The 10,596-nt window shown below is 47.0% G+C and overlaps 3 protein-coding genes across 3 annotated transcripts; all 3 read right to left on the reverse strand.

Moving 5' to 3' along the window:
- Positions 1-773: 773 nt before the first annotated feature.
- Positions 774-2,837, reverse strand: AO090023000685 (lysophospholipase family protein; the record flags this gene model as incomplete). Its single annotated transcript, XM_001821151.3, has 3 exons — positions 774-1,971; positions 2,021-2,702; positions 2,792-2,837. 3 exons carry the CDS (start codon positions 2,835-2,837, stop codon positions 774-776), a joined length of 1,926 nt encoding a protein of 641 aa, XP_001821203.1.
- A 2,097-nt stretch (positions 2,838-4,934) lies between these two features.
- Positions 4,935-5,621, reverse strand: AO090023000686 (uncharacterized protein; the record flags this gene model as incomplete). The annotated part of the gene is made up of 1 exon (XM_001821152.1): positions 4,935-5,621. One exon carries the CDS (start codon positions 5,619-5,621, stop codon positions 4,935-4,937), a length of 687 nt encoding a protein of 228 aa, XP_001821204.1.
- Positions 5,622-7,649: 2,028 nt separating this feature from the next.
- AO090023000687 (uncharacterized protein) lies at positions 7,650-8,648 on the reverse strand (the record flags this gene model as incomplete). The annotated part of the gene is made up of 1 exon (XM_001821153.3): positions 7,650-8,648. The coding sequence occupies one exon, from the start codon at positions 8,646-8,648 to the stop codon at positions 7,650-7,652; it is 999 nt and encodes a 332-aa protein (XP_001821205.3).
- Between the last annotated feature and the right edge of the window lie 1,948 nt (positions 8,649-10,596).

Raw genomic sequence — 10,596 nt, forward strand, 5'->3', positions numbered from 1 at the left:
CGACGCCGCCGCCGGAATAACCGCAGCTCGAGCCATTGTGTAGCTATATACCAACCAATCCGTCGTCGGAAAACAAGTCGTAAATCGGCCTGGCGATGTTTATTTGGCGTGGCGGGGAACAAAAACAAAAATTAATTACACACCGCAATACTCATTGTGCGCCTGGTCGAGGTGCTATCAGCCACAATTGTTGACCCTCGAAAAGAAACCTTCAAAACATGTGCAGGGTCGGCAAAGTAGGAGAGTTGAAGGTATGTGTTGTCGTTGGCTTATGGCGGGTTGCGTTGGCGCCGATCGTTTAGTCTAAGTGGGCGTTTGTCATGGGTTGCTTGTTTGGGCCGTGGCGTCTGTTTCTCTGGCAACCGACTGGACCCACATAGGGCACGTGAGTGAGACTGTGTTGCATCATCTGCGAGCTTAACTTGGTTGCACTTAAATTATTATGATAGTTTAATTCGATAAGTACATTCACTGTAGGCCAGATATAGAAAACAGTGTGTAATACTGCCATTAGTTGACCGTACCGTAGGTCCCAATTAGATGCAGTTTGGAAACCTCCCCACAACCACCACAATTGGGTAATCCAGAAATATATTCAAAAAGGACCGTGCCAAGGCCGAGATGTAACTTAGATACAATCAAGCTAAAAGGCACAGGAGGAAGAAATTGAAGAGAAGCAAAAAAAAAGTCGGGATATATCGCAATATATATAAAAGTAGTTCCTGGGAAGAGAAAAGAGAAAGAAAGCCGTATCCAACAGAATTGCTCCAGTCTCACAGCAAGGTGAAAAGAGCAGCACTGGTCGCTACGATGGTGGTGATGACAGCCGGGGAGAGAGCGGAACCAGCACTATCCTCCAACAGGGTGACAGGCTCATAGTCGGCAGGGTTGGTGGAGTTCGTAGTGCCATCCCAGCAGTACTTCTGGAAGCACTGGGTGCAGGCATCCGGAACCTGGGTGTTCGTGCGCTCGAAAGACCGACTCAGAATAGCACAACCGACGCAGGTCGTCCAGTTACCATCACGAGTGCTGTTACCCATCGTCACCACATCATATCCGTTGCGGATGGTGTCGTCTCTTTCGGAGATCTCATAGCTTGGCTGGAAGGTTGACCAGTTCGAGTAAGACACGTATGGATAGTTCGGAAGGTAGACAACCAAAGGCGTAGGGCCTGTGGTGTTCGTACTGTTACATCCGAAGAACGTTGGCCGCGTATTCAAGCCATTGTTAACAAAGGTATTCTGGTCAGGGATCGCGGGGAATGAGGTTCCGTTAGCGATGCCGGTGGAGTTCAGGCTGCGCTCGTAAGTGGCAACGAGAGCTGTGCCGTTGGGCCAAGAATAAGTCGTGTCGGCGGAGGAGTCAACAGCAAAGATAACATCTACGTGACGCTCTGGCTGAATTAAAGGATGCAGAGGAATGTTCTGAAGATCCTCGCCACCGTCCACCATATCGAGTTCCTGTTGATGGGCTGCTGGTGAGCTCTCGGGGGCCCAATTGTAGAACGGGTTGGGTGCATAGACAGCAATGTCCTCATCTTCTTCACCAATCTTTGCCAAGATGTCCGAGAATGCCGTCTTCAGGAAATCAGGAAGCGAAGTTGAGTTAACCTGCAGGAAGAACTGGTTGAACAAACTTGACGAAGTACCCATAACAAAACCGGCGTTGTCGAATCCGCGTACACAGGTCTCGTTGTCGGGGATAGAACCACCGTCGAATTTAGAGCCTACGTATTCTAGAGGCACAAACCCGTAGACTGTTGGATCAAAAGTACCAAACTCCCAAGGGTTAAACTCATAGACAGTAGCGTTGCTGCTGACCACGAGCTCATCGGGATACCGACCGTCGGCAACGAGGAGAGGCATCGGCATATCTGCCTGCTTAAATGTATCGGTTAGGGCAATGGACGACCAAGTATAGCTCGGACCGCCGTCGGTAGCATTGATTAATTGATAAGAGAGAGCGCGACCCCTAACGCCTATTAGTGCTGCTCGCATCCACGAGGTGTTCCACGACGTACCAATAATCAGTGATAGAGGTTTCGTATCCCGCATCCTTCTTGTCTTGCACTGCATCGTAAACGTGCTTGTAGTAAGTCGCAGAATCCAGAATCTGAATGCTATCGCCGTCAGGGCCCTCAAAAATCGAGTTTTGAAACTGCCAGACAGCACCATCCTCATGGGTCTGCAGTGCTGAAATGGTGGTGAAATTGTTGATATAGATCGACCCCACCAGCCATCCACCACCACTCAGACCAGCCAGATACGTCGCCGACTGTAGCAGACCACCCAACTGTCCCGTCGCCGTCGAGTTCTCCGTTCGGCTATCAAACGCTTTGATCGCTCCGGCACCGTTCATCAGGGCGCGATAACCTCCACCAGACACCGCAATACCAATATTGGGAAGATTGGACGTGTTACTCGAGTGGTTGTCGAGATATTGGACAGCATCAAAGTCCTTAATCGTGACATGGTTGAAGAAATCTTTCATGGCAGATTGAGTCTTCTCCCGTCGGGTTTTCAACCACGAGGTCTCATTGCTCGAGAGCCCGGATGATGCGCTACGCACCGTCGGGCGATTCGCAGGACAACTGACGTTGGACGGTACATATCCATCGGGAGCATTTGGCAATGCACGTTCCAACACAGTTCTATCAATCCTCTCAATCCTTTCTCCATGAGGGCCTGGGGCCGCTGTCACGCCTACCGACCATCAGCGATGTCAGAATAGGTTAAAAGCGCGACGATCGTAGTAAATCGGGAACCACAATAAGAGTGATCAATAAACTTACCAGACAGCAACCCGGCTAAAGCAATTGCAGCTGTTGTGGGTTTCATACTGACCTGAAGTGGTCGCACACAGTTCTACGTGAGAGCGACACGTTGTTTTTTTTCGAGCAATGTCGAAGGAATTGCTCGGAGACTTGGCCAAATTTTAGGAGACGCAGTGGTCACTCCTTTCTTTTACTAGGGGTGTTCTTAGGAACCGGGACTCGGAAGCTTGGCCAAGCACACCAGGGTCTTGGTGCGATCGCAACTAGTGTTTTGAGTGATCTGACTGGAGGACCATGAATTTGATTTGATCGGTTAGGGGCTGGGGAGCCCGAACCGAGGAATGGATTTCATGAGGTTCGATCCATGATGTCAAAGGATGGCCTAAGTCCGGCTCTTCCGCAATGGTGGCTGACTGGGATGGGCGATCGACAACTATTATTGATCAATGGACTTTCTTTTGAGTAGCGTGACTATCAATCAGTTTACGTGTTAGGAAGATTCTCTCAGCTCTGGAATTGCTTCGCTTACTGATCGGATTCCTTGTGAGCATATTCTTTTGTGCCAGAATAGAAAAGACAATAAACCCGATACAATTAAAAGAACATAAAAATAGACAGTGCAGCGCAGTGCATCTGTCAGATCAGCATTATATGCATAACTCCATGAAGAAGTTCCCGATACGAGTACGTAGAGTGGGTCAGTCGGAAATGAAGTGAAAAAAGTCGAGGTGCAAGTGGAATGTAAGGCTTCCAAGTTCCATCCCCACTCTCTGATAGGCCATCTTCAATCCAATAGACCGAACCCATGGATGCAGGCTGTGGCTATGTTCTCTTCCGATGAAAAGTTTTTTCTCTGAATGAAAATTCTTCTGCATCTGAAAACAGGCAGCAAGATAAACCGGGTATATTCCGCTTACAAATACATTCAACATTGAATTGAAAAGTCACGTTATGATGGCTTGGCAAAAGCTTGACAACCTGCGGTGTAACAATTTAACACAGGCTCTGGAATATACTTAGAAGTAGTACTCCGTACACTACTCACATTTACCCAGTAACACTTGAACTGATTTCCTTGTATTATACTAGTAGTCTGCCACATATAGCACTTACCCCTCCTATCAAATATTTTCGCGATTTTTCAGGGATCGTTAACCTTTGAAGTTTTGCGCTCACTCAAACGATTGGTCAAATACCACAACCATTCTATATGGGGTACTCGTAATCATCAAGACAATACGTACCACCAAAGCACTACTTGATTTCCCCCTATCTATACTCTTTTCCCCACTGACCTTTTTACAACGAGAGACCGAATACATAGTATCTGCTTAATGATGAACAGAGGAAACGAAACCAAACCAATATACCGCTTACAATCGTCGTACTCTCTCTCTGTCCCCGAGATATATAATTCCAAACGTATAGGCACCAAGTACAGATCTTTTGAACCAAGTCTGAAAGAATACATTTGAATTTCACACTCCACTGAGGACATCATTTGATAGCTACAAAGAGGACCACTCTGTACCAGACCTGCAGCAGGAGCACTAGTACCTGTGAAAGGGTCTGTTCTACTGACGGGGAATCCTGGCTTTGTGATAAACTAGCTATGAGTGAAGAAACAATCAGTTCCCCGTCACGATCCTCGCGCGCACGAATCACCAGTCCAAGGATTAATGCACCAACCATCCTCATATGGTCCTTCCTTTCTATGTCCCATGGACCATACTCGTGCATCACCTGGAAAGAATCGCCAGTGTAGGGTTGTCCCTTGATGTATTTCAAGTACTCCACATCGTACTCGGCAAAGGTCACATATATCTCATGCCGGTCTTCAGAGATGATGAAGCTCCTACGCTGCTGTCAATTCAAGGTGAATAAAGGCAAAACTGACCGACCAGGAAGATCCGCGCGAGACTCAGGCTGGTGATCCAAGCTACCATCTCAGCCCTTTCTTGCATTCGTATGCTTCTCTCCGAGCTTCTCAATCCTGCCTTGACCTCCACTATTCCAATGACATTACCTGTCCTGTGGTCCTTCAGGTAGCCGTCTGTTCGGGCTTCAAAGGCCGCGCCCCCTGACTCGAATTTAAACCGAACTCTATGAGGAGTCCATCTTAGGGAGCCCTCAAAGTGAAGGGATATTGCATTCAAAAAATTCAGGAGGGAAAACCAACAGTCTCTTCATCATCTGTGCGCTCGAGTAGTATGGACGCATCCTTGGGGGCAGGGGGATATGGCGATATTTTCATCGGCCTTGTTGGAGCTTCGGCTAAGTTAAGTCCACCGATGTCCAAGTCCAGATCTTCACCTTCCTCCATCATCATAGTCATGCCCCGGCCATGGAAAAGTCCCTTTGGCGGTTTAGAGGGAGTCTCTGGTGCACCTTGGCCTGGACCTTCCCGTTGTTGGATACTTTTCGCTTTGACTTTTGCGCGAGTTCGTCCCGACAACGGGCTCGGGCTAAACTGAACATTGCTGGACTGTATCACGGGCTTCTGCAATCCTCGAACATCCGCCTGGAAGTCTTCAACAAGGGAGAACGTGCCAAGATCGGGTATTGTATGGTTACTCGCGGTTGTCCTACGGGGAGTCAAGACGCTACGATAGTTCGCGAAATCCTTGTAATTGGCTAGAATATCGTTTGCTTGTTTTATTGGACCACCTAAGCCGACATGATCCGGGTTGAAAAAGCAAGCATCGTAGTGCTTCTTGAGTAGCAAGAACTGTTCGATGTTAATCTTGGACGCAGAAAGAAGGTCAAGACTTTGTAGAGTTTTGCCCTCGAGACCTGCGCCCCTGAGGGCCGTTTCCCATTCTGATTTGAGCTCTGGTGGCTTGTCCATTTCTCAAAATATTCAGCGCGTGCGTTGAGTCTGATAGCCAAGTGAGGGCTTCAGAAGAGACAGGTGAGGGTAAAACAAGGGTAAGCGAAGAGGGATCTATGCAGGAACGGCCCTTTAATAAGTTCAAACCCCGGATGTGAATATGACCTTGCACTAAGGAGGCTTTGCTATAGTCGCATCGATATCACTGGCTGTTTCCGCCAGAACACTGCACGATTGGTCGAAACGTACATGGAAAGACAAGGTGAATAGGCTACCGCAGCCTTGCGGCGCGCAGAAGAATTCGCCAGAGCCGATCATTGTCTATAATTTTATATAGAAGCCAGACTAATTACTCGTTAGATTGGCGGGGAATGGGGGAAGATTGAGAATATAGGCAGCAATTGGTAGCAGTGAATGGTGATATTCCTCGGCGGCGGCTGTCATTAATCAACGTCTTTAAATTGTCTCGGCAGAAAAGGAAAACATTTAATAACAAACAAACAAGGCCGGCCCGCCTGATAAGTAAGTTAGATAAACAAGTTCTCTTGCTCAAGTTCTCGATCCTGTTGCCACCATTTATTCCACGTCCAATACGCTACGATCATTCAGGATGAAATTCCCGGAGAAATATAAGCCTACAGTCAAGGCCTTATTAGAGATGGAAAGCCAAATCGTCCATGGAAATCTCAGTCAACGCAGTGTCAGGTGCTCCCAATGGACTTTACCGCCCAAGGTGCTCCTGCTTTCGATCCTCGTTTCAAGTTCTTTGAACCTGTTCCTGCCAAATTGCTTTTGCGTCCGGTTAAAGAAGAAGATTATGATCCTGTGTTTCCTGAGTTTGATGAAAATAATACAATGGTAAAGGGATATCCCTCCATTTCTGCGCTGGCCTTATGGAACTTCCTAAGCTCCTATCTCAAGTCGTATCGCTCTGCGAAGGACCCCAAATACCAAAATCCTCTCTAGCTTCGGCCCCGAATGGTTTGGTTTTAGGTTCGGCTCCCTATTATCCAACTTGTTATCTATAACAATACAACAGTGGCATCTGGCTGATCAGTGCTGACATTATGGCAGCGAAGCTGAGTACCGGTTTCGACGCCCACTCCATCACGCTTCTTCCGGCACCGACTGGATAACTATGAACCTCTGGAATCGACTCGACCGCCGGTTTCCACATATCAAATGCACTTTGATCAGCAATGAATATGCTGGCGACGAATTGCTGAGCAGCGAGTTACTTATGATTACTAGGCTCATGTGGCAACGGCGGATCAGATCGATGACTCTCGATCATGACATCGTTCCAGTGAGTGGCCTTCACTTATTGCTTCTAATGCTGTTGTTTCTCCGGCCAACCGGTTCACATCTACAGATCCTGGTGTTTTCTTTGATGGGCACCCAACATGTCAGGATACTGCAGGCTCATTTTGATGGCTCTACCCTCATTAGATTAAAGAGCAAAACGTTGGACTTGACAACCCGGGATGATGAAGCCTTGGATCTGTTGGGACAGTGGTATTGCAGTGATCCGGTTGGAAATACAATGTGGGACGAGCCTGTTCGAACTGGAACTGTATGATCTAGTGCACGGGGCCAGGCATGTATGAGCACCTTTCTAGGTGGTTATTTACGAGATTTCAGAGTAATGAGGGCAATGAGTACTTATGGCGTTATTGTGGATTTGGGAATGGGCTGGGAATGGCTCTCAGAGTTTGGTCCTGGGAGTTTTCGGGTACATACCATCTTATATTAATGCTTAACTTGATTCGTATTATGTTTACGATATGCATATTGCTTTAAAAAAAAGTCCAGGCCTGGATCAAAGCTATACTGCACCTTCTTTATACCACTATCATGATATAACGCGAAGATCCAAGGTAAGCCCTGAAGTTCTGCAAATACGTACTTGGAATAAGTTAGACGTCCATTATGGTATATCAAACTGAAGATCATTTGTCTTGCCATCCATAACGACAGTTCTTCTACCCATGCCCACTAAACCCTCAATAGCCCTTGATACCTCTATTCGATATAAGATAGTCATCTTCACAACTCCTGATACAAAATATCCGTCCGCATAGTAAGCTTCGTCCCCCGAAACACCGAATCCCCAGCATGAAGCAAATCATTGTGCTGAAACACAAGCACCGAGCCCGCTTTAGGAAAAACCCTCAAATGCCTCTCCTTCTCCTCAAACCTCGGAAGAAAAGATGTAGCACCCCCAAGTAACTTCCCCCCAACACCCAAATTAACATCTCCCTCTCCCCTTTCTACCCTGGCCTGCTCTCTCCTCAACTCTTTAAGGTCCTGCTCCCCGTCCCCATTCAGATACAAATGAACGGTAAAAAACGACTTCTCCTTGCGATCGGGAGTAGTATAGGACGCATCCCAATGCGGCCTGAAGTACTCCCCGCCTTCATACCTGAGAAACCGGAGTCGTTCATTCAATCTCGTTAATCTGTAGGTCTTATTCCGACCCGCGAGCCCGGTGACAAGGGGTCGGTTCTCCAGTCGATCGATCTCAAATTCCCGCAGAAAGGGCATTAATCGATTTAGTAGCTTGTCGGCTAGCTCGGGTGTATCCCAGATAATACGACCGCAGTTGCGGGTGTCTGTTGCGAGTTTTTGTTTCCCGTTACCCACGTTGATCATGGCGCGTTCCCAGACCGGGGTCGGGGACTGGGGAGTTACGGTTGATGCTTCCGCGAGACGGATTAGTTCGTTGCATTCTTCTTCTGTGAGGATGTTGTCTATTACTGCTGCGAAGCGGTTTTTGAATTCGGGGAGTGGTGGGTTGGAGGTTGTAAAGTCGATTTTGTGATATTTGGCTCCCGAAGGTGCCTTTGAGGGCAAAAAGTTGGGGTTTGGTTGGGGACTCATGGTTGTCAATGTGTGATGTGATGTGATGTGGTGGTTGGGATATGTTGTTAGGATGTTGGTTTGGATGTTGTATTTATAGTGGCTTGTTGGCTGATGCCTAGTGCTCTTGTCTGCCTTAAAACTTACTTGGGAGGCTGAGTCACAACATCGATCTTGCCATGTCATCAGTCTGATATGATGGTATGACCGGTATAATGGATGCTTGTTATTGTATCATCCTGTTTTCTAGTGCTTCTGCATGATTGGGAGTTTCCCAAAGTTCTTAAAACTGTACAATGAGTCATTCCCTAGACTCATTATCCAAGCGATGAGTCCAGCTCAACCTCAGAATGCCCTTAGGCTCTATGAACTTCAAGATATTATATCTTAGTAAATTACTTTTTATCGTTTGTTTTGGTAAGATAAGCTACCAACCGCATATTTCCGACAACGAGATAGAACAAGTCGAGACAAAGCTGCGTTATACCGTTCAAGTCTCTGACATGCTACTGAGAACCTCATTTACCTTCATACCCAGGTATGACGATATTTTCCGAGTGTTTCATCTGCTATCATTGCTCGTTACCTTCGAACTAACCAGCCATACACGAAGTTCGAAGCATCTTGAGGAGAATAGCCCGCTTCAATCGCGAAATCCAGAGGAAACACATATATGGCTGTACTGTTTCCACATTATCGCATTGTAGCTGTCATTTTGATGAGACAATGACTGTGTCTCAAGCTTGGAACGAGTTCCATAACAACCATTACTAAAAAGGCGTAAGTCGGCATATGAGTTCACATATAGTATGTTTTCTCAATGGGATTGAGAGAGCGGTGATTGAACGTGTTAGCGTGCCCCCAGTCTAAATAGGCTCAGTTGAAGTCAGTAACTGCCAGTCGTGGAAGGTAGCGTTCATTTCTCCATCCTTTGTCGCATTATAGTTATATTATAAATACAACTTAGGGCTTTGAAGCACCATCGTAACAACATGCAAGAAGAGGGTTCAACCCAGGCCTCGAGACGAGGCCAAAAAGCCTGGTTGGGCCTGGCCAGACAGTTCTCAAAGCTCGTGTAAACGCTGCGCTTAACTCTATTAGCTATACCAAGGAATACGCTGTATCATACGTGGGGTTCCTGACGGATCGGAGTTCCCCCGGGTCAGAAACTTGAGACGAGCCGTGGAGACTGCTAGAAAGCAGGGTACGCGTATCTGAGGTCTGAGCGGCAAAGAGGGGTAAATATTTGAACATTAGGAAACTGGGCCAAAGTGTATTGGAAAATGTATTATCTACATGGGCGGGATTGAAATTGAGTGTTGATGGACAGCCTAGTGAGGTCATTGTAGTATGCCGCACTGAAGATGGGGTATAGGAGCCACGTCAACAACTGGTTAATATATAAGGGTACTTTCGTTCGGCGATAGATTATCTGTGTTGTACGAGATAGTTGAGCTTCACCGTACTCTATAAGTATCTTCAGCCTGACTGCGTGTGTGTATACTGTACCTACTAAGTACCTGAGCAAGTGGGAAGTGGGCCAAATCTCTGCTGGTCACACGGGCAGGGCTGGGCATATTACAGTTAGGCTCAGAAATCGAGACCGTTCTCTGTACGGGGAACAGGGATGGCCGAAGCACAGACCACACTTGATAGGATTCTGGAACCTGGGGTCGTATAAGGGAAGTCAGCCTTAGGTAATTTCATATTCTCCTCAAGGGATCGGTCCGACAGGATCGGATTACCCGGATCATCAGGCTCTGTACTGCCACCACTGAAATGTTATCTCTTCTAGATTGACCTTCGAACAAAAGGGTACATATGAAGACACAGAAGAAACTAAGACTATCGGGTAAATTCTGGAGCCATCGTTTATTTTATTTAAGATTAGCTTGCTCCTCCGAAGATAAGAAATTTTTAAGAAGGCTGATCCCTGGTGAAATTCAACTAATGGGATACCGTCCTTTAGGTCCGTTGTGAACTGCGGCCATTATTGGACAATTCCGTACAAAATAAACTCCAATTGTCAAATAATCTACTAGAACTTTTCTATCAATAGTACAAAGTATAAGATGCTCACGGGGACAGGCACAGACGATAGCAAGGGTTCAGTTTTGGGTCTGGATCCGGAGTA

The sequence above is a fragment of the Aspergillus oryzae genome, chromosome 3 (genome assembly GCF_000184455.2).
Source record: "Aspergillus oryzae RIB40 DNA, chromosome 3".
Classification (NCBI taxonomy): Eukaryota; Fungi; Ascomycota; class Eurotiomycetes; order Eurotiales; family Aspergillaceae; genus Aspergillus; species Aspergillus oryzae.